A 24,988-nucleotide genomic window follows, 5' to 3' on the forward strand; every position below is an offset into this window, starting at 1 on the left:
TATTGTACTTTTCATAAATGCTTTTTCAATAACTCAAAATGCCAAGATTCTGATGATACAATAAAAAATCCTTCATAGAACACACTAAATGGGTTTCTCACTTGCAAACACATTTCCAAACTGCATGCAAGATTTACCTGATGACTATCTACATGCTCTCTGGCACTGCCTGCCTAGATGGATGGATGGATGGATGGATGGGCGGACGGACGGATGGACAGACAGATAGAGGACGTTGTTTGTTTTCATTTAAAACAATTTCAATCTCAATATATTTAAAACTATAAATCCATGGAACCTGCTTATGTATATTATTGCATTGTAGTTGTTTTATTAGAACAAGTTGGTGTAGTTGTAAATACAGAATAAATTTTTTCATTTATTTAGAACTTATTTCAGACTATATATCCAATTATCGCCTGTTTTTCCTGTTTGGTTACCCTACAGTTTGTGCTGACACATGTAAAAGATGGAGATCCTGGACGTGATGGGTGAGGAAGCAATTGAGACAGAGGGATCAGCCATCTTAGCGGCCATTTTAAACAACAGCTTGGATGCCACTGCCAACTTCACCAATATCACATTTTTCCCCTACTATCAACACTCTCTGTATGTAGCTGTCAGCTACATCTTGGCATACTCCTTTATCTTTCTGTTGTGCATGGTGGGTAACATCCTGGTGTGTCTGATTGTACTGGAAAACCGATGCATGCGCACAGTGACCAACCTCTTCATCCTTAACCTGGCAGTCAGTGACCTCCTCGTGGGGATCTTCTGCATCCCTACAACTCTGGTGGACAACCTCATTACAGGTAATCTGAGGCTTTATTACTATGTCTAATGCTTTCAACATTCATTCAGCCAGATGTTAGAGTTTTCTTAATATTACTTATGTCTCCTTACAGGAACATAGAAAGAAAATATGTAATCTGCTTTTTAAATGCCTTATTAGAAGTTTTACTGCTGCACCCACACAAGATTAGGTACACCCATTGACCGCACTGCTCAAACCAGTTAAAGCCGCTCTAGGCTGACACATAAATTTACTGATGCACTGAGGTTTGTTCTCGGTCTTATGTAACAAGGCAGAGCCTAGAGTATATAATGGTGTTTGTTCCTTTGTTTGGGGTTCCACCTTCTTCATCCACATGAGGAGTTGGATTGGTTGTGCTACTTTTCTGCTTTTCTACATAAAATATTCCAAATTTAATTACAGAGTTGTAGTATGTCATTTATAGTTTAAAGGGTAAATGGAATCGCTTTTCCTGGAAAAAAGGACTGGAGTAACCAAAGCGTTAATGTATATTGAAAAACTAAATGGTAAATGGCCTAAATGGTTTGGGCAATTCTCGGGGCACGGTGCCTGTCCCTAGTCTTTAGCCCGGTGGATGTGTCTGTTCCTCCCTCCTTTGTTGGAACTCGGCAAACACCGGTGCCTATTGGGGTGAGCCAGGGAGCTGGCTCAGTGGGAGAGCATTTTTCCCCCCAGTCCAGCCCAGGGGGTGGCAGACCCTCTTCCCAACCTGTTTTTCTTTTGAAATGCACATTAACACCACATTTGAGTGGGTGGGAGGAGGCTTGGGGTCTTTTCACACCCCCGTTTTCTGTTTGCTTTCTGGGGTCAGAGGCCGGGAGTGGGAGCAGGTCTTCTGGTTGGGATCTGGGCTGGGGTTGGGGTTCGGGTCTTGTGGATTGTCTGGTTCTGGGACTGGTGTTTTGGCTGTCTCGGGATCACTTGGATTTCTTTGGATATCGGTCCCTGGCTTCGGTGCCCGGTCCATTGATTAGGGTGGGGGGCTCCGGGAGGCGGTCTTGGCAGTGTGCGGCGTTGATTGAGATGAGGCTTCGGTTTAGTGGAGGGGCTGGCCGGCCGGCCTGCTTGGTGTGGCGTTGTGTGCCGTGCGGAGTGTGGGCCGCCGGTATTCTTGGGCAACTCCGGGAATTGGTTGTGGGGTTGGTGGGATGCCCGGTCCTTGGCATGTTATGTTGCCCTTCCTCCAATGCTTCCTTCTGAGGCTCTGGCCCCTGGCCGGGTGCCAGGCCGTGGTTGGCAGTCGGGTGGATGGGGCGGTGGAGCATGTCTTGTGCCTGCACTCGGGCAGCTGGCGGGTGGTGCTTGGCCTGGAGTAGTTGGCCCTTGCCTTGTCATCGCAGCATGCTGTGTGGTGGGGGGGTGGTATGCGGCAGGGGTGGTTGGAGCGGGCTGTGTGTGGAGCTTGCCCTGTGTGGGTGTGGCTTCGGCAGCTTTTCAGGGATGGAGCTCACCTGTGTGGGTGTGCCCCTGTGCGGAGGGGATTCATGGAGTTTGGATTCGGGGGTATGTGTTCAATATGTGTGTCCTGGTTGGGGGTGGCCCTTTGGGGAAATTCATGTTGGGTTTCATGGGGTGTGGGGGGCTCATGGGGTTGAAATCAGAATTCATTGGGACCCCAGACTGGGGTTGGGGAGTCGGGGTCCATGGCTGGACCTGCTCTGGGTTCTGCACTGTGGCTGCTGGGTGGTTCTCCTGGGACTCTTCCCTGCTCTTGTCTGGTGGGATTGCGGTAATCCCGGCAATGGTTCTCCAGGGGTTTCATGTGTTCTGGAGGGTCTTTGGATGTCTATGGCTCAGATCTCCTCCGTATCTGTCCCAGGTCCAGGAGGGTGGGTCTGTGGTTCCTCACACTCGCTGTTGCATATTTTTTATGGATAAACCTTGTATACACAAGCGTGCTCCCACTCAGCCACACAGGTGTTTAGATTGAGGTGTTAACAGATACATAAAATGTTTTATATTGAGCCACATATACCACTAATTACATCTTGCATTCATAAGTACTGGTACATTTGGTAAAAAAGCTGTTATGTATGTTTCTGCAGGTGTAGAAGCAAGCAGGGTGTTATCTTGTTATCTCTTCATCCTTCTTTCTCTCCTCCATTCTTTTCTCCTTCTTTCCCTTTTTCCTTTTTGCCCCAACTATATGTCTTTCGGGCTTCTTATGTTTTCCTTTTCGTTTCTGTCTCTGTGTCCGTAACAACTGAAATAATCCCAAAGCAATTTCTAATAGAGTTTATTTTATACCTATCAAGCAGAGCATCAAAACGTTAGCTGTAATGCTCCACTTGTTAAGGTAAATTTGTTGGGCTTCTTCTTGGCACTCAGACAACAATTTTGAGTGCTACTCTGCTAGTTAGGACACGGAAATAAAAAAAGAAAAAGAGTACTTCATAGGATTAACAGAAATCACATATTCCTAACACATGTTCTCCTTCACAAAGAGCTGAACCTGATTAGCATCCTGCAGTCGGACAGATTGCAGCATGGAATTCAGTCACTTTACTTTGAAACTGAAATCGATTTATCTTTTCCTGTTATGCAATTTGAAAATACAAATATTCCTAATTAACAGCTTTCCTAGATGGTTCATTGCTAATGCCTTTCAGTATCTGTAGCTGCCACACATACATGTGGAAACCAGCCACCAGTCTGCTCATTTGCATGTGAACACAAATATCGTAAATTTTTTCCAAATCACTGAATAGATCAGAAAGTGAGATCTGACATTCAGTGCTGCTTTCAGTTTCTCAGACATTTTTGAAAAGATGACTGATTATTGCAGGTGGTTTATTTTCTTTTGAAAACTTTGTGTTACAGGCTTAGTTTTTTTCTCTTTCTTGATATATGGAGTTTTGACGAAAATGTTACTTGGAAGACTCACCTCCACTTCCAGCTCCGTCTAACTACTCCACCACATTCTCCGCTCCAACCAATCAGCTCCACATTCCTCTTCAGCCAATCATCCCTCCAGGCTTCACTTTAAAAAACCTTCATACGCAGAATCTCCTGCTCTTCAGCTGAGCTTTGACCCTCCTCCACCCCATCTCCACCATCAGGCATCAAGGTCCTTTCGACTCCCTTATCTCCTCAGGCCTCCACTCCACCACCAGTAGCAGGATCCTGGGGGGGACGACTTCTCTAATTCTAACCCTAAGATGTTTATTCAAGCTCATGTCATTATCAGCATCCATGTCTTCCACCGGGGGTCCGAGCACCAAAAGAAAACTAACATCAGCTAATAAACTCCTCTAATTGCCATCTCTGTGTTTCTCTCATTTGTGAGTCTTTCCAGGTTGAAATAATTGTTGAGATAAGGAACAAATGTCAGATGTGTCTTCCTTTAGAGCAAAGTCACTTTTCTTTGCTTATGTTTGTCTAAACTAAGTTATAAGCAGAAAATTTGATAATGTTCTTATTTATGAAATACTCAATATAGCAGTATAGGCCTGGCACCTGAAGTGTTTGTGTTAATGACTCTGAGAAGAGTTTCCTGTTTTCATGATGAGTAAGATGACACTGACATCTAAGCTTTTTCATTAAGGTACTGTCTATGAGAACAACAGTTTTTATTACTTAAATTATATTCGATTTTTTTTTTTAGCTTTTTATTAAGTCTGTTAGTCTTTTATTGCTGGTTGTAATCCTAAAAAGAGGATGCAGAGAGAGGAAAATTATAACATGAGACGCCTATGAGAAGGAAGTTGGACTATGAAATTAACTTTTGTTTTTTTGTGTAGCAATTGCAGAAGCACAGATACTGAATATTTTGACCAATGACTCATTTCTAATAACTGTCCACAAAGCCTTTCACCTCTCTTTTATATCGGAAATGGCTCCAAAGAAATTACGAAGCTACTTGCAACCCGTTTTTTTCTTCAAAACACTGATATATTTTTAAATATATCAATGGGAAATTAAAGAAAAGTAAGTAAACACTGTTGCACAGAATGCTGGTCAGTCCTCTGTGTGGTGTCAAATAAACCCTTCATCAGTTGGCCACTGTTGATCATAACCTGATCACTAACAGGAAATGACAAGGCCTTGTCTCCAGATGGCTGTAAAAGATTCTTAGTAAATCCTAAACCAATATCATTGTTTAGAACAATATCTACATTTGTCAAATCTTTAGTCTTAGATCTGCAACTATGTAGACACCCATATGCATATTGTAGTCTTAAAATCAAGTTAGATTGATAGAAAACCCTCTGTAAAAATTGGTAAAGTGGTAAACTCTTAAAGTTTATGGTTTTCAGTTAATAGGTGCATTAATAATAATTGCACTTCTCTAAGAGAAAATATTGACTGCTATGTTTCTACATGATCAGCTGGCATAGACAGTGATTCATGAGCAGATTTTAGATTGTTAACTTCTAAGCAAGGTCCCACTAAGGTATTAAATAGTCAGAATCAGGTAAGGAAGCAATTTTTTACCAGCCAGTCATACATTTTCAAGATACACTTTGTTTCAGACTATTTTGATAACTAAAAATACAATTGAACTTGTTCGATAAAAGGTCTATTCCCCATTTCTACGCTTGGTCCGCTGTAAACAGACCAGAGTTCATTTCCTCCCTTTGTCCAGAACAAACAACCAGACCTAGACCCACTTTTGTAGGTGGTTGTTATTTCATTCTAAACAAATTCTGGTGTGGTTTGCTTCTGGTGTGAATACAAACTGGCCTCGATCCAAACCAGCTACAAGAAACATATGAGAAATAATATCTGATCCGCCGTCTTTTGCTTAGCAACACTGCTGCCAGTATACTGTGGGTCAAAGCACATCATCCCCCCAGCTTGCAGAACGCATTCGCTGACACCATTCTAAAATTAGAAATAGAATATCTCGACACCTGCGTTCAATGACCACTTGACACTCACAATGACTTTGCAGCTGTAATAGCTGCACAAATATGAAGAACAGAAATGCTGCACGTGTCATGATTTTAACCGCTGACTTGACCCACATAAACAGAACAGTTTTGTTACTTTATTCAATACAGGAGCATGGTCCGAGGACCTCGGAATCAGGAGCTGGGCAGCTGAGGAAGAGTGAGGGTAAGTAACGAGACACTCAGATAGAATGTTATTAGATGGAGGAAATGCTTACTGATGAGGAACCAGGTATCCGCCAGGGAGAGGATGCAGATCTGAGAGATGTCCAGGCAGTCGGTGCTCGCTGAAGCTTTCGAGGAGATTGGAGACGGAATTCCGTTGGAGGGTGGACAAGGTACGCGACTAGAGCGGTGCACAGGTTAGTTCGGACTGCCAGCCAGATAAAGAGTCCAGAGAAGTTCACGGTTCGTGGGATTCCAGAGGTTCCTTAACCAAAACAAGCGAGAATTGGAGGCAGTACCACTTGGGCAAAACAGTTAGGCGTTGATGTGCTGGCAGTCCTCCCTTTTATTGCAAAGTGGCTGATGACCAGACAAGCTGCACCTGTCACCCTCCAGATCTCCATGGCTCCAGCGGCGCCTAGTGGGGAACAGCATGCTCCAGAAAGTTCAGACCCTGACACCAACTCCCCCTCAATGGCCGCCAGGTGGCGGCCCAGGAGGAGCACACTGGGAGGGCAGGAAGTCCCGGACTAAGGCTGGTTCCATCACGAAGGAGAGGGGCACCCAGGACCGGTCCTCCGGACCGTACCCCTCCCAGTCGACGAGGTACTGCCAGTCACGGCCTCGTTGACGAGAGGCCACGATCTGTGGCCTGTGGTTCAGCTGGCACCTGGATAGGTGACGAATTTGACGGAGTGGAACCAGCCGATCAGTCGGGGCCGCACGGCATCGGGAACATAGAGGCGGCCTGCATAGAACATAGAAGGGCCCGCCGAGCAGTGTCCTCTATCTCCCAGGTTAAAGCACTGACCGCAAAGCTGGGAGGTAGAATAGGTGCTATTTAGCTTTCTGAGTCTTCATGGGCGAACTAACGTGAGTGTGTCAGGTTTGGTATTTTTAAATCCGGGCCTGAAAGAAATAGACAAATTAAAACGGGAGAAAAACAGCGACCAATGTGACTGGCGTGAGTTAAGACGTTTGGCAGACTGGATGTAGGATACATTTTTGTGGTCTGTCCATACCAGCACGGGATGTTCGGCGCCCTCCAGCTAGTGACGCCATTCCTCCTGTGCCAAGTTGATAGCCAGCAGCTCCCTATCGCCCACATCGTAATTTTGTCCAGCTGCAGACAGGGGGGAGAAGAAGGCACATGGGTGGAGCTTCCCAACCCGGTCCGAGCGCTTGGAGAGCACTGCTCCTACTCCCGTATCCGAGGCATCCACCTCCATGATAAACTACTTGCCGGCGTCCGTGTGGATAAGTACAAGAGCTTGGGAGAACCGGCTCTTAAGTTTGGCGATTGCTGCATCGGCCTCTGGGGTCCAGACATAAGGTACCTTGGATGACGTGAGGTGCTGTTAATGGACTGGCCACCTGGCTGTATTTCCGTACAAAGCATCTATAAAAATTCGCAAAGCTGAGGAATCACTGTAATTGCTTCCTTGAGTCGGGTTCATGCCAGTCCAGGACAGCTCTGATCTTTTCCGGGTCTGCACGAACCTGTCCACCTTCGAGAATCAGGCCCAGGAAGCTGATGGACGCTTGGTGGAAGTCACACTTCTCAACCTTCATAAAAAGTTGATTTTCCAGTAAACATTGTAACGCCAAGCAGATATGGCAGTGGTGGTCGGTCAGGTTCCTGGAGTAAATTAAAATATCGTCCAAGTAAACAAACACAAAGATGTTTAAATAGTCTCTTAAAACGTCATTCACCAGGGCCTGAAAGACCGCTGGGGTATTACATAAGCCGAATGGCATTACCAGGTACTCAAAATGTCCCAAAGGGGTCTTCCACTTGTCTTCCTGGTGGATACGTACGAGGTGGTTGGCGTTTCTAAGGTCTAGCTTGGTAAAGACAGTGGCGTCCTGAACAGGTTCAAAAGCCTAAGAGAGAGTAATGGCAATGGGTATTTGTTCTTTATTGTAATGGAATTCAACCCTCTATAATCAATACACGGGCGGAGAGTGCCGTCCTTCTTACCCACAAAGAAAAACCCCGCTCCCAGGGTGAAGATGAGGGGCGGATAATACCAGCAGCCAGGGAGTCTGCTATGTATTTTTCCATGACCAATCGCTCGGGCTGAGAGAGTCTAAATAGTCGAATAGTGGGCAATGGGGCCCCGGGAGAGAGCTCAATAGCGCAGTAATAAAGGTGGTGGCCAGGCATTGATAACGCACAAGATTCACTGAAAACTTGTCGAAGATTGTGATAATCAGTGGGGACCATGGCTAAGTCCACCCGTTCGACCCCCTCAGGTTCTTTAGCAGGTGTTCTAGGCAAAACAGCAGATTGCAGACAAACTGACAGGCAACGGGTGGACCAGGCGTCTACCCTGAGTTCGGCCCAATTCAGGTGGAGGTTGTGGTCCCGCAACCAGGGGAAACCCAGGGCCAGAGCGCTTAGAGAGACCGGGAAAATATATAAGGAAATGAGTTCTCTGTGATTTCCAGAGAAAACTAATTGCAGTGGTTTGGTACTATGAGTGATACTGTGAAGCGCCTGCCCGTCTAGGGCCAGGACCTGGCGTGGTGAGGGCAACTGTTCAGTCTCTAAGCGAAGCTGGGTCACTAGGGCTTGATCTATCAGATTCAGCTCACAACCAGAGTCTAGCAGGGCTGTTAAAGGCACCGAATTATGATTTAATATTAGCATGGCGGGTAAGGTAAATCTAGGGGCCTTAACGTTCGTGGCCCGGCCCACCGGTCGCCCTTCTATTGCCAACGGCTGACACAAAATGGTCGGGAGAACCGTAGTAAAAGCACTGGTGGCCCTCCTGACGGCGCTGCTGCTTGTCTGGGGAAGGCCACACCCTTCCCAACTGCATGGGCTCTGAGTCGGGGGAATTAGTAGTGGCTGTGGAGGGAGCAAAGGAGCACGGGGGGGACAGTAGTAAGGTCCTCAGGACGCCTCGTTCTAAACGAGTGCGCCTTCTCTCTCTCATCCTGGCGTCCACACGGATCGCCAGGGCAATATATTTATTAAGCTCCTCCGGCTCATCAACTAAGGCCAATTCGTCTTTTAATGCCTCGTCAGAGCATGGAAAAAGGCTTTCTTTAACGCACTCGTGTTCCTGCCTGAGGCTGCTGCTGCGGTGCGGAAATCTATAGTAAAGTTGGCTAGGGAGCGGTTGCGTTGTTTCATGGACCACAGCCGGCGTGCTACAGTGGTCTGATCCACTGCCACATCAAAAACATGCTTAAATCCAAGGACAAACTGATCGAAAGTGCAGCCAAAGCGTGTGTAGTCGGTGAAGCGCGCCTCTGCCCAACGGAGCGCTTTACTGGTCAGTAACCCTAAAATATATGAAATTCTAGCATCGTCATGTGGGAAGGCATGAGGGGAACGATTAAACACCAAGGCACACTGCAGGAGGAAGCCACCACAACTCCCAACCTCGCCTGAAAATTTCTCGGGGGTTGGGGGAAGTGACGTCACGCACCTGAGGAAGAGGCCGAGCTGCTGCTCAAGAAGTGACTGGAGGGTCGCACCGTGTGACTCTATTTGCCGAGTATGGTCCGAAACTGCTCTCTGGAGTGCCTCGGCTGAGTCCGGCTGACTGTTCTGTCATGATTTTAACCGCTGACTTGACCCACATACAGAGGACAGTCAGAGACAGAGAACAATTTTGTTACTTTAGTCAATACAGGAGCATGGTCCGAGGACCTCAGAATCAGGAGCTGGGCTGCTGAGGAAGAGCAAGGGTAAGTAACGAGACACTCAGATAGAATATTGTTAGATGGAGGAAACACTTACTGATCAGGAGCCGGGTATCCACCAGGGTTTAACCAGCATACTCCAGAAAGTTCAGACCCTGACAGCACGCAGGACTTCCATGATGGTTTTCCTCCATTTCCGGGTGTGTGCTCGGTCTCGCCTTAGTCATTTCTGTCCAGTGAGCAACGATTGTCACCCGCATGGCTTTGTACAGACAAGGAGACTAGCCAAACTTTGACTGAAGTATTCTGAACTATCTACAGATTATATATTACACAGTTTTGGATTTAGGAAACGTTAACTATATATAAAGGCAAAAAGAGGATTCTTAGTTTTGCCCAACTAATTGTTTTAAATATCATGTGATGTATTTCTTGTGAGCCTAGAATTATGTATCATTACGCTCTTAGAAAACAGTAAAAAAGGACTGCAGACTAAGAGAAATCAACTGTTAAATCTTTTTAATAACTTTTTTTTTTTTAAACTAAACAATTGTTTGACAAATAACAAAGATAAAAGCACATGCTACTGTCACTTCTTTTTAATTATTAGGCCACTCTCTACTCATGAATCACTCTTGTCCTTTTGTCTTGTGTTACTTTGCTCATTTCATCTCTGAAAAACAAAACGTTATAGAAATTACCCAACCTTCTTGCGGTTTATTTATTTCACATAGTAGCAGCCGTAGATGAGTCTTTCTCCCTAGGTGGAGAACAAACCAAAACATGGTTGCTTTTGTTCCTCCAGCTAATCCACCTCAAAAGATAACACAGCAATACATGGTATTTGAAATGATACATACACGTACTCTTGTTAGAACTACAAGTTGTTGTTCTGGCATATGCTACTTTCAGTTCCACTTTTGATCCTGGTTTTAATGAAGATGATTTTTTTTATGCCCTTGAATTTTGTTTTAATTCTCATTGTCATGGATTCATAGCTGAATCATTCCTGGAACCTATTTGAAGGTTCATTGAATCTCTGTGTACTTCATAGATGGAGTGGCAAAGTTAAGTGCAGAGAAACCTTCTTTCTTTGGGTTTTGTTTTCCTTTGGGATTGTTTTTTTTGGATTTCTTTGTTATTAATCTGAGGTCTTGCCTTTGATCATTATTGTGTATGATTTTGTCGGAGTTTCCTTTGGTTAGATTGTTTTCTATCATCTCTGTTCAGCTCATTTATGTTTTGGTTACCACTCCCTGCTACTGTCATCTTGTAATAAATGTCATTCAGTCCGCCTGTTCCATGCCAATCAGTCTCCCTGTTTTACCTGTGCCATGCACTATATATACTCCTCTGTTCTGTTTGCTTCTAGCTGGTTTTCACCATTTGTTCATGCCAAGTCATGCCTGCTTTTTGCCTCATACCTAGCTATAAATCCTAGCCTTTTTATTATTATTAAACTGTTTTTACTCACCGGGCTGCATATGCCTGACTGTCTGCATTCTGGGATCCACTCTAAGGCCCTGTTCACAATGCAGGCAAATGTGGCCCAAATACGATTCTTTAATGGGTCCAGTGATCAGGTCAGGCTGTTTAAAGCAAGTGGGAACACTCATATCTGGCCCATATATGACTTTTTCAAGTCACATTTGAGCCACGTTCATATGTGGTCCTGAATCCGACTCATATCTGATCTTATGGAATGTGACTCCAGTGGGAAAGACCAAGGCGAATTAGATGTGACTTGGATATCACTTTCCATGGCATTCGTCACAATTTTCCACTACCCAGTAGGAAACGGTAGCAGTTAGCCAAACAGAGGGGGGCTTGAAAAGAACTACACAGTGGAGAGACAGCGAGACGTTAGAGCTCATTAATAAAGAGAAATAAAACTTTATTCAATTATTTATTGCCTAATTGAAAGGCTCATAGGATCTGGATGTGGGATGTAGTTTGTATTGAAAACGTTGTAAACAACCATTCAAACTGGGGACTTTAAAATGCTATTGAGGTTACCGAGCATGTGATGATCTGCCCCTGCTGCAGTCCGATACACTGGATTGCATCAAGTCTTCTGCCTGTGGAGTTGAGAGGAGAGGCACTGACATATATGATTAAAAGTTGCCCTCTAAATGATAAAGTTCTGAATAAACTCAGTCTCTGTAAAGTTGTTAACATCCCTGCCCCACCATTGCTGGCTGTGTCTCTGCATTCAAACAGTTTGTTGTGGTGAATTGGCAGTCAGATCTCTTTAAAAAGGACAGTTTCACTCTCCTTTTATTCACGTCTTTCCCACACAGCACCTTCTGACAATAAATGGCTTCTGTTGTGCACTTAAACCATGACACCTATTTCTACCTGTTTACTGCTGTGCTGTGCTTTACGCTTGTATTGTTCTTATGTGCATGCAGGTCAGTTTGAAGCTGCAACATTTTCAAAGAAATGTGAGCGATCACATAAAAAAATCTGATTCCTGAAAAAAATTTAATTTGAGCAATAAGACCTGCATGGTGAACATAGCCTAAGATCTATTCCTGACATTTAGACTAAATGTTAATGTTAACTGCAGAATTATTAAAACCCTAATATACCAACTGCTGCATTTTTTTTCTTTTTTAACTTTCAGCTTTTAAAATCTTTGTTCCGAGTGGTTGTATTTACTTATATCAGCATATAAAACAGAAAGCAGGAATTTCCGATATACCAAGGTAGTGTAAAATCAGAATCAGAATCAACTTTATTGCCAAGTTCATACATACAACAAACAAGGAATTTGACTCCGGTACACTTTGCTCTCTGGGGTTTTTTTTTTTTTTTGCGTTATAAGATATATTCTGCATATATCTTTATGTCCTTAAATACATGTATACAATATACACATATACAAGCTGGAATTGTGACTTCAGTATGAGGTTGTTTGGTACTCTATTACATGTTCATCAGAGAAACAGCCTGGGGGAAGAAACTGTCTTTGTGTCGGCTGGTTTTAGTAAACAGTGCTCTGTGGCGACGGCCTGAGGGTAAAACTCTGAACAGTTTATGTGCAGGGTGTGTGGGGTCTGCAGAGATTTTAGCAGCTCTTTTCCTGACCCTAGACCTGTATAAGTCCTAGATGGAAGGTCAGCCCTGATTATTTTCTCTGCAGACCTGATTATCCGTTGCAGTCTGGACCTGTCCTGTTTTGTGGATGAGCCAAACCACACTGAGATGGATGAAGACAGGACAGACTGAATGATGGCAGTGTAGAAGATGACCAGCAGCTCCTGTGGAAGGTTGAACATCTTGAGTTGCCTCAGGAAGTACAGTCTCTGCTGGGCCTTCTTCCGAACAGTGTCTATGTGTGAGGACCATCTCAGGTCCTCAGAGATGGTGGTTCCTAAGAACCTGAAGTGGTCCCCAGCTGACACGGTCTTGTTGAGGATGGTGAGGGGGATGTATGGGGATGGTGTTCTCCAAATGTCCACCACTATTTCCACAGTCTTGAGTGGGTTGAGTTCCAGGTAGTTCTGACAACACCAGTGTACCAGCCGATCCACCTCCTGTCTGTATGCAGACTCATCACCGTCCTGGATCAGACCAATGACAGTGGTGTCGTCTGCAAACTTCAGGGGTTTCTTGGATGAGTCCGATGAGGTGCAGTCATTTGTGTACAGGGGAAAGGGGAGTGGGGATAGAACCCACCCCTGGGGGGCACCAGTACTTATTGATCTGCTGCGAGAGAAGATGCTCCCCAGTCTCACCTGCTGCTGTCGGTCTGTCAGGAAGCTGTTGTTGATCCACTGACAAGTGGAGGGTGGGACGTTGAGCTGGGTGAGCTTCTGGTGGAGGATGTCTTGTATGATGGTGTTGAAGGCCGAGCTGAAGTCTACAAACAGGATCCTGGCGTACGTCCCTGGACGGTCGAGGTGTTGCATAATGAAGTGTAGACCTAAGTTAACAGCATCATCTGCTGACCTGTTTGCTCGAAAAGTAAACTGCAGGGGGTCCAGCAGGGGGCCTCTGATGTCTTTCAGGTGCTTCAACACCAGCCGCTCAAAGGATTTCATGACCACAGACGTCAGGGCTACAGGCCTGTAGTCATTTAATTCCAGGATGGTGGGTTTCTTGGGCACTGGGATGATGGTGGATCGTTTGAAGCAGGAGGGGACCTCACACATGTTGGGACCGACAGCCATGGTTACAACGTGAAAGGCCAGTACACACTTTCCTGGTACTTTCAAAATAAATTGCATTAACCTACTTCCGGCACAGCCAGTAAACAGGGTAACTGCGGACTTCCTGTGACGTCACTGTCCAAATAAAAGCACCGCTCTTGCTACATCCTGTCTCTTCCACACCGGTGATCATCGGGATAGGGGAGGCAAGCGTGCTAAAGTCTCTTTGCTGGCAAAAAAACATAAACTCTTCAACTGAATCAGAGAGTGTCATACGATCATCAATCATATGCACTAAGATAAGTACAAATGAATCACTGTCTGTGTATTCGGTAGATTAATTCATGAACGGGAATTAAGGTTATTAACCCTTTTATTAACTGTATTTTAAAGGTGTGTGTTTGATTCTGGTGCTAAGTTATCAGCTTCTTTTGTTATTTTTCACTGATAACAAGCTAAGAACACGTGCTTGCCTGCTAGGGAATATTTAACAGAAAGGTTTTTAGTTTTCAAGCTAGTAAATAATAGTCCCTAAACATTATTTTACTAAATCTGATAACTTAGTAAACATCATTAAGCCCCATTTCTCCAGAAGGATTTGGCTCTTTTCCAAAATATTCCCTTAATAATATTTCTTTAAATATTATTTTAATATATAAAGGCAGCTAATGAGACCCCGTTCAGAATTAGTCATCCAGAAGGTTGGTTTTATTCAGCAGATCATTCTTTAAAACATTATTTTAATAAAATTATATTTTATCTGATCTTGCATTGTGAATGGCTGTCTAATGGTATGCTGATTATTGCCTAAGTTGGTTCCATGACTAACTTAACTTAACTTCCAGATTCTTCAAGATAATCCTTGGTTCTCAAACATAAATATTGCATGGTAATGTTGCATCACTCTTTTGGTCGTGATTTTCAATCATCTTTAATCAACTTGTTTATATTGTACATAGTCCATTAGTCTTCCCTATTGTTTAATTCTGCTTGGTAGTTTAGTTGGATTGTTTTAGCCTAGTAAAGAGTTTGTTGATTAAAATATGTTTGACTTTGAGTTGACTTATTTTTGTTAATAAATTCTTGTATTTTAAGAAATTGTGTGAATTCATTCCATCTGTGGGCAGAGTTTTTGCTTTTCAATAATGTCAGAGCTCGTCTCACACCTTTCTATTTTGTCCTAATACCATCGCGTTACTGGGCTGGTATTCACAGGACAACCCTTAACAGACCGAAATATTATTTGATCAAATATTAAAATATGAATATTAAATATTAAATAATATTCTCAGATTCATAATCACAACACACGTCAGTGCAGAATGTCTTGGTCTGCACACACATATCCTCACAGAAACTGATGTATGATGTCACCACATCAGTTAGTTGGTTTAAGACAGTGGCTGAAGTTTCAAAAACAGTCCAGTCTGCTTTGATTCCTCAGTCCACTTCTTAACAGTGTGAACCGTGGGTTTGGAAGCTCTTAATCTCAGCCTGTACGTTGGGATGAGATGGACAAGACAATGATCCGAAAGTACCAGAGCAGCCCTTGTAACAGCATGATATGAGTCCTTTAAAGTTGTGTAACAATGGTCCAGTGTGTTTTTGTCTCTGGTGGGACACTTAATATGCTGTCTGTATTTGGAGAGTTCTTTGGAGAGGTTAGCACTGTTAAAATCTCCCACTATTATGATGAAAGAGTCCGTGTCTGTAATCAGCTCAGCGAGATGTTTTTCAGCAGCAGAAGTGCAGCCATGCAGTGGAAAATATGAGGCAATTATTATAAAAAAGGAAAACTCTCTCGGTGAATAAAACGGTTTACAGTTTATGGAAAATGACTCCAGATCGGGACTACATGTTTTCCCCAGCACTTTTATGTCTCTGCACCAACCTTCGTTTATATAAAAGCAGATTCCGCCTCCTCGCTTCTTCCCCGATAGCTCCTGTCACTGTTTAATCAACCGCTTCACCGATTGTGGGGGATCTTTGACCTTATCTTGACAGACAAATCAATCTTGCTCAAAATAAACACAAACGCTTTCTCTTTATCTACGTGAATATTTATTAAATCAACAGCGCTGATACACCTCGGTATTTTGATTCAATAATCTTCACCTAATCCAGCATGCAAAGGTTCTACACAAACGGGGCAAAATAACTAACTAAACAAGATAAAACAACCTTGAGTGTGTATGAAAGTCAAACCAGCAGTTATGGCAAAAACAATAGAAAATATTGTACTGGGCGAAGCTTTGGGAGCGGCCTCCACCAGGCTGCAGTCATAAAACCCCCAAAGTTGGAGCTCAGTGAAACACACAGAGTCATGAAACTGTTAGGTGGCAACCAGTGAAAAAACACGAAGAGCGAAGACAAAGGAATAGTGAGTATTCCACTATGAGGTTCTAGCAGTCCAAATTTAAGTTCACCTGAGTCTGCGCTCAGGTGTTCAAACACAGTGAGACACCCACAGCTTCAAAGCACAGCGGCTTTCAGAGTCCAACAGCAATCAAAGTTTCACTAAGCCATTGCATGCGCATACAACTTAGTACACATTGGACTATAAGTGCCGATTCTAAATCACTCTAAACTCCTACTCTATCCTGCCCAAGCTATTTCTAATAGAAATAAAAACTAAACGGGATTACTTGGTGTCATCTTCTCTGGAGCATGGGGAGAGGAGGGAGTTTGCTACGCGTCCATAACAAACTCAAAGACGGCCTTCCTCCTTTGGCAAAAGGAGAAAATATGACGGACCATCATCAGTTGACTGGAACAAAAACAGAGGAAAATTTTGTCTTCTTGGAAAACCTCCGTGGGTTTTTCTTGGGTTACGTGTTAAATCCACGTCTTTGATCAGTAAAGTAAAACTTGCAAGTCTTCCTATCCTTGCAAGCTTAACTCGTTGAGTTTCTCATGAGTTTGGTCAGTGGGGAGAATTAATGAAAACCCACATGTGAGTTTCTTCTCCTGAAGGATGCGTGCCTCCGTTGCGTGGTATCCGGTCTCCAGCAGGAAAATAGCAGGAAAAAAGCAAAGGTGGGCGTCTCCCATGCCCTTATATAGCCCACTGTGACATCAGAGCTGCGACGCCCCTTGCTATCAGCTGCAATTCCTGCTGAGAGTTGTGGTAGCAGACCATACTGGGGTATATAGTAGCAGATGACACTGGGAGGTATAGTAGCGAACAAATGGTCCAACCATAGGAACAAGTTCCCTCTACTCTATTTTATTTAAATTTTATTTCAATCAGTCAGTTTCTACTGTATGTACTGTATCATGATTATGTTGCTGACTTCAGTATTCTGCATAGTATTGCATGTCAATTCCCCTCAAGAACACTTAGGGCTTATTCAAGTTTAGGTAGTTAGTATTCTTGTCTTACTGATTACTGTTAGGTCATTGTTAAACAAGAACAGGGCAAAACCTTAATGTTCAGATTAATGTTGAGTAGTAAGAACCACCTTTTGTTGTAGAAATTTGAAGTAGATATTTTCTGTACAACTTCAGTTTCTCACATGATTGTGTGGGGATTTTGCTCAACTGTTCTTTACAGCATTGCTTCAATTCTTTGAGGTTTACAAGCATTAATTTCTACACGGTTCACTTGAAGTCCCCCCACAGCATATCACTCAGGTTTAGATCTAAACTTTGACTGGGACATCTGGATTCTTTTCTTTTTCAGTCGTTTTCAGCTGTGATTATGATTCTTCCGCTCTTTTTCTAACTGGACGTTCATGAACTTTAACATTTGTAATGCTTGCTAAGGTCTGTAGAATCAGGTGGAACTTTTCTGTTTTTGCTTTCTCCAAAGTCAAACCTTGGGGGGAAACATCCACTCCTAGGAAGATTGACAGCTTATTTTAATAAAATTTGATTTAGTTCATTTTATTAATATCTTATTAATCCTAATGGTCAGTTCTGAATGTTCCAGTTACTCTCATTATATATAAGTTTCTTCATTAGGCAATGATGGTAATGGCTCTGGGGAGGAAGTAGCTCATGCAGTGGTCTGTGTTCGCATCGGGGGATCAGAGGAAGCATCTGATTGAAGGCACTGTGTTGTTGAACTTGCTGGGTTGTAAAGAGGATTCTTGAGGCTGTCCCTTGTGCCTTTCAGTTTATGATGGGTCTTTTTTGGCCTATTACATTCTAGAGGCTTCAGAGTAGTCCAAAGATCACAGCAAAAACTTCTTTATAATCTTGCTTAGACTTTTAAAGTCACTGCCTCTTATTCTGCTGACTCAACAAGCCCTAACCCTAACCCAACAGCAGCACTGAACCCACTGAGGGAACTATTTATCTATTTTGGCCGGAGAATATCACCAAGAAGAAGATGGCGAGGGATGGCTGGGTTTTCATTCTGGACCTCTTGCCCCCATGACTCGCTGTCGGATAAGTAAAAGACAAGTGCGTGGATAGATGGATATTTTCAGGGTACAGAGATCTCCAGAGATAGGCCTGTTATGGTGATGATACCCCTGGTTCTGTTCCCATTTCATGATTTCTACCATTACACTTCCAACAACTCAGACTTGGTCTTTCGCTATCTCAGATTCACACTCATACAACAAAGGAAGACTAATCTGTTAAACTCCAGAACACATTGCACATTTGTGACAGCACTGTTTAAAAAAAAAAGTGCAAATTAGGTGTTTGGAGTTGAATGAAGGTGTCAAGGTGGGGTTTAGGGAAGGACCAACGTGCAGGTAAGAGCTGGACAGCAGCATGTTAAAGGAAAACTTCTTCTTTATTCCAGTCCTTTACAAAACGTAGCATATTCAAAATCCTTAACGTTTACAAAAACAAAGCAAAATGTAGCAAAATCACTGCAGGTGTACAAAGGTACTAAGCCCAAAAACTTACAAAAGGCCACTCTGCAGGAGCGAAGAATAAACAAGGTCTAGACGTGGTAGGGAACGGGGTAGTAACGGAAGGAACCAGCGAGGAACTAAGCACACAGAACAACTAATATACACAGAGCACAGAGAGGGGAACAAAAGGCAGGTAATCAAAGAAACAGGGAACAGGTGTGACAAGGAGGCAGGAAAGCTGAAGGGACAGGTGAAATTAATACAAAGTCTAAAGCAAGGAGAAGGGACTAATAAACAATACAGTGAACAAAACTAAGCAGAACTATAGACAAAGATAAATAAAGCATAGAATCAAGACTAAACATGAACTAGAGGAGACTGAGAAACTGGGGAAAAGACAACAACCTAAAAATCTAAGGACTTAGCAAAATAGAAACCATAAAGGAAACCTGACTACACAAGTAAACAAACCTAAACCAACACTGATAGAACAAAACGAGGATAAAGCAGTGAAAACAAGGACTAGAATAAAAGTAAACCAAGATGTAAACAATAACTGAGCTGACCTAACATAATCAAATACAGAGTTACTAAATGGGAAACTAGACAAGAGAATCCAGGGAGACAAAGAACAACAATAAAAATAATAATAATAATAATAACATAAGAAATAGGAAAGCAACCACAAAAGGAGCTAGGAGCGAAGGGGGAGAAAACACTAGGAGACAGGAAATAAAACAAACAACCATGACTACAAAACCAAACTAAATTCAAAACATAAAACCTCAACAAAGTCCAAAGATGTCATATCACTACAGAAGGTGGGAATGTTTAATGAGCGCTGCATTTAGCAAATGATATTGATGTGGATAAAGAAATGTCACGGATGAATGAAAGTGCTGATGATAACACTGAAGTTGCTGAGAAGCTGCAGCCCCCATAAGAATCTTCCTTTCTTTGCCTCTGCTTCAACAACCGTCTGATCCAAGCTGAGAAATTGGTCAGGGCTCTTTAACAGCGTCATGTTTTATTGAGTCTCTACTCTGCTACTATAGCAACGTCACTACACACAAGTCTGCTCTCCACAGTTGACACAAACAGCAGTGTGCTGATCTGTATGTTAATGATGTTGAAAGTCCTGGCTGCAGATGCTAAGATTTTGGAGGTTTAATACTGGATATCATATTCTGGTAGCAGAACCAGGGGTACAAAATTTGCTCAAATGTAATTACTTCAACAGTTCAGTCCTGAGAATCTGCCAGGTTCTTACCATAGTGAAGTCATTTGCTTAACTGCATTTACTCCTTTTTTGTTGCCAATGCTTTTATGATAAATGTGTGTTTTATACACCACAACACAGACTTGGTTTAAACAGTTGCTGACATTTTATACTTTATTATTATATTATTTGTATGAACATGGCATTTTTGTGGGCTGCACGGTGGTGCAGTTGGTAGCACTGTTGTCTTGCAGCAAGAAGGTCCTGGGTTCGATTCCCAGCCTGGGGTCTTTCTGCATGGAGTTTGCATGTTCTCCCCATGCATGCGTGGGTTCTCACCGGGTACTCTGGCTTCCTCCCACAGTCCAAAGACTGTTAGGTTAATTGGTAACTCTAAATTGCCTTTAGGTGTATGAATGTTTGTGTGTTGCCCTGCGATGGACTGGCGACCTGTCCAGGGTGTATCCTGCCTCTCGCCCATAGACTGCTGGAGATAGGCACCAGCTCCCCCGTGACCCACTATGGAATAAGCGGTAGAAAATGACTGACTGGCTGCAAAACATAATTTAACTGGAATAAATGTTTGAAATATATTAATATTTACATAATGAATCTGTCATGCCAGCCAGTGTTAAGTTTTTGAGTTTGTGTTTTTGTTTATTATACCTGGTCTGGTCGTTAGGTTACCCTTCTGTGTTTTGTCATGTTAACTGATTTTACTCCCTGCAGTCTAACCCATACCTGTTCCTAGTTCCCTGATTACCCCGTCCTGTTGTCTCATTGGTCCTACCACAAACCCCACAACATAACAGAATCTACATAAAACATGAAATTAATGAAATCATGTACCTGTAGACACACGGGGAGAGGGGATTAATGTGAAGACAGGTGAAGCATATAGCAATGCAGAGCAGGAAGTTCAACTCAGAACCTGAGATCAGGACAAGTAAAGAAACCACGGAGCTGCCTACAAAGCAGGATTAGTGGTTCAGATCAGTTTTTTCTTTAGCATGAGGCTATTTTTTTTCCAGAGTCTGTTGCCATGGTAACTTATGCTGGAATGCTAACCTGCCCCCCATAGGTTTAGATTAGAGATCAAAAGCAGAAAAGCTCAGCCTTTGATACTCTGAGAAAAGGAAAATAAATCATATTGTTGCTCAGATGCATCTTACTTTCTACAGAACATCTTTGTATGAGACATGCTCTATATTGTCAAACGTATTCATTTGTCTACTTTTACATGTAAATTAACTTTAACTAAATTATATTCTTAATCTGTAACCAGCAATAGCAACTTTAACTATTCTGTAAACATCTTCTGCAAAGTTCAGGAGTGTGTTCATATGAGAAAACCAGAATTGCAGCCTCTGCTAATTAGTGGGTTCACTCAGTCAATTGCCTCCTCATTAAGACTTGCTGATCCTGGTTTGCGTGTAAGAAAATAAGTGCATCCACATGAGCAGGATGAAGGCACGAAGCTGTAAGTGGAGGGGTGTGAGCATCGCGTACACAAGCGTGATTGACACTGTTAAGAAATTCCTCTTGGGTCCGATTTGTTGTTTCTGACCGGGACCAGTGCATTTCTGCAGATGGCAGTAGGACGACCGGAGGATCCAGAAAAGCTAAATGTTTTTTTTTCACAGATTTCTTGTCCCATATTTTACTGTCAGGATATAGTGACAGTTTTAAATATGTAAAAAACACGTTTTTGCAAGAGTTACCTACTGCAGCTTTAAGGATTAAGTTGCACAGAACCCTCTTGTAGTTTTTTTTATTTTTATTTATTACCAGCTTGCTCTGGTTATTGGGTATATGGAAAAAGTCAAGTTGACCAAAGTTGTGCACATTTTTTAAACTAAATTTATTTCAAACCCGATCACTCTTGATGTAGACTACAGTTAAATTCACATAAAAAGGTATTTCAAAGCCCTAAAATCAACTTGTCATTATGTTAAAAAAAGGCTCTGACCCACATACAGAGAACACTCAGGAGGAGGAAGTACAATAAAGATTGTTTATTGAAGATATAGCGAATGAATAATCGTATTTTCAGCATCTATTCTTACAGAAATTTCAGCCAGCAGGCCAGTCAATCAATGTGTTACTCAGTCAATCACACAATTGAAAGTCAAGCAGAAAGAGGTCTGCAACCAAACAGATGAATATATATTCCTCAGAAAAACTCCAGTATACACGCCTGTATCAGGGTCTTTATTGATAAGCAGCCTTGCTATTGCAGACACTGATGCAACCCCACACCTTTACAGCTTTTTATATGGTCGATATGGGTCACTGCACAGGACACTTTACCATCGAGGTGCAGTTTTGTAGATGTTGAGAAAAATTTTTCTTTCAGTTCCACCCCATACACTTTTCCTTTTTTGTAGTTGGTGAGGTGATGCACCTACCCTCCACCACTACCCTGAAGATTTCTGCAAAGTGTAAGTGCTCTAACAGAATACAGCAGTGCACAGTGGCTGCATAGCTATGCTAAAGTTACCCTTGGATTTATTGCTTCTGATTTTCAAAGTTCAAATTGCAGACTGGTTGGACCAGAACTGTAATGTTCTAAACAGAGGTGTACTATAGAAAAACAATGATTCTATTTATAAAAAGTAAAAAAAACATTATCAGTGTCTATTGGGCATTAGGACCAACTTAGATTAGGAGAAGCAAGAGAAGTGCAATTTTTGTCTTTGTTAGTAAAGACCAGGAGAAATCTGTGGATAATTAGACCTTTAACATCAACAGCAGAGGAGTGGCAGCAGAGAGGCTTGAAATCCCACTTATTAAATTTGACAGGGCACACCTGTGAAGTGAAAACCATTTCAAGTGACTACCTCTTGAAGCTCATCAACAGAATGCCAATAGTGTGCGAAGCAGTAATCAAAGCAAAAGGTGGCTACTTTGAAGAACCTAGAATATAAGACATATTTTCAGTCGTTTCACACTTTTTTGTTCAGTATATAATTCCACATGTGTTAATTCATAGTTTTGATGCCTTCAGTGTGAAGCTACAATATTCATAGTCATGAAAATAAAGAACACTCTTTGAATGAGAAGGTGTGTCCAAACCTTTGGTCTGTATTGTGTATATATATATATATATATATACACTCACCCGCCACTTTATTAGGTACACTTGTCGAACTGTTTGTTAATGCAAATTTCTACTCAGCCAATTACATGGCTTTAGGCATGTAGACATGGTCAAGACGATCTGCTGCAGTTCAAACCGAGCATCACAATGCGGAAGAAAGGTGATTTAAGTGACTTTGAATGTGGCATGGTTGTTGGTGCCAGATGGGCTGGTCTGAGAATTTCAGAAACTGCTGATCTACTGGGATTTTCACGCTCTACAATCTCTAGGGTTTACAGAGAATGGTCCAAAAAAGAGAAAATATCCATTGAGCGGCAGTTCTGTGGGCGCAACTGCCTTGTTGATGCCAGAGGTCAGAGGAGAATGCCTAGACTGGTTCGACCTGATAGAAAGGCAACAGTAACTCAAATAACCACTCATTACAACCAAGCCATGCAGAAGAGCATCTCTGAACGCACAACACGTCGAACCTTGAGGCGGATGGGCTACAGCAGCAGAAGACCACACCGGGTGCCACTCCTGTCAGCTAAGATTAGGAAACTGAGGCTACAATTCACAGGCTCACCAAAATTGGGCAATAGAAGATTGGAAAAACATTGCCTGGTTTGATGAGTCTCGATTTCTGCTGCGACATTCAGATGGTAGGGTCAGAATTTGGCGTCAACAACATGAAAGCATGGATCCATCCTGCCTTGCATCGATGTTTTAGGCCGATGGTGGTGGTGTAATGGTGTGGGGGATATTTTCTTGGCAGACTTTCGCCCTTTGGTACCAATTGAGCATCGTGTCAACGCCACAGCCTACCTGAGTATTGTTGCTGACCATGTCCATCCCTTTATGACCACAGTGTACCCATTCAATTCAAATTCAATTCAAATTCAAAAATACTTTATTAATCCCAAAGGGAAATTAAATGTTGTTATAGCTCATTATGAAGGTTTCCTCAAAGAGCCATTGTAGATGCTGATGGTTGTGGGCGGGAAGGATCTCCTGCAGTGCTCCGTCTTACAGCAGATCTGAAGAAGCCTCTGACTGAAGACACTCTGTTGTTGTAGGACAGTCTCATGAAGAGGATGCTCAGAGTTCTCCATAATGTTCTTCATTTTATGAAGAATCCGTCTTTCCACAATGATCTCCAGAGGTTCCAGAGGAGTCCCCAGAACAGAGCCAGCCTTTTTTATCAACTTGTTGAGCTTTTTTAAGTCCCTGGCTCTGATGCGGCTTCCCCAGCAGATGATGGCAGAAGAGATCACACTTTCCACAACAGACTTATAGAAGATATGCAGCATCTTACTGCAAACACCAAAGGACCTAAGCTTCCTCAAGAAGTACTGTCTGCTCTGTCCCTTCTTGTAGATGGCTTCACAGTTGCATCTCCACTCTAGTCTGTTGTCCAGGTGAACACCGAGGTATTTATACTCCTCCACCACCTCCACTTCTTCTCCCATGATATAAATAGTTTTTGACTTATTCCTGTTTCTCTTAAAATCTACAATCATCTCCTTTGTTTTAGTCACGTTCAAAATGAGATGATTGTTTCCACACCATGCTACAAAGCGGTCCACTACCTTCCTGTACTCAGCTTCTTGTCCATCTCTGATCCACCCCACGAGTGCAGAATCATCCGAGTATTTCTGCAGATGACAGGAGTCTGTCTTGTACTGGAAGTCTGAGGTGTACAGAGTGAAAAGGAATGGTGAGAGTACAGTCCCCTGTGGTGGTCTTGTGCTGCTGACTACCTGGTTAGACTCACAACCCTTCAGTCTCACAAACTGTGGTCTGTTTCTCAGGTAGTCTTTGATCCAGGAGATTGTTGAGACCTCTACCTGAGTCTTCTGGAGTTTCTGACAAAGCAAATCAGGTTGGATTGTATTAAATGCACTGGAGAAATCAAAGAACATGATCCTCACAATGCTACTGGCTTTGACCAGATGACAGTGGGTTTGTTGAAGCAGGTGTATGATGGCATCTTCAACTCCAACTCCACAGCAATAAGCAAACTGAAGGGGGTCCTGATGGTATACTGTTTGCTTACTCAGATGGGCCAACAGGAGTCTCTCTAGGACCTTCATGATGTGAGATGTCAGGGCAACAGGTCTATAGTCACTGAGGACTGATGGGTGAGTTTTCTTTGGTACCGGAACAAGACAGGAGGTCTTCCACAACACCGGAACCT

The 24,988-nt window shown here is 42.9% G+C and overlaps 1 protein-coding gene across 1 annotated transcript in view; it reads left to right on the top strand.

Moving 5' to 3' along the window:
• Positions 1-469: 469 nt before the first annotated feature.
• npffr1l2 (neuropeptide FF receptor 1 like 2) overlaps positions 470-24,988 on the top strand; it is a 38,709-nt gene continuing 14,190 nt past the window's right edge. The window contains exon 1 of the mRNA XM_047382338.1: positions 470-812. Coding sequence (XP_047238294.1) covers positions 470-812 — 343 coding nt within the window. The remainder of the gene's footprint in view (positions 813-24,988) is intronic.

This window comes from Girardinichthys multiradiatus, chromosome 12, assembly GCF_021462225.1.
Source record: "Girardinichthys multiradiatus isolate DD_20200921_A chromosome 12, DD_fGirMul_XY1, whole genome shotgun sequence".
Classification (NCBI taxonomy): Eukaryota; Metazoa; Chordata; class Actinopteri; order Cyprinodontiformes; family Goodeidae; genus Girardinichthys; species Girardinichthys multiradiatus.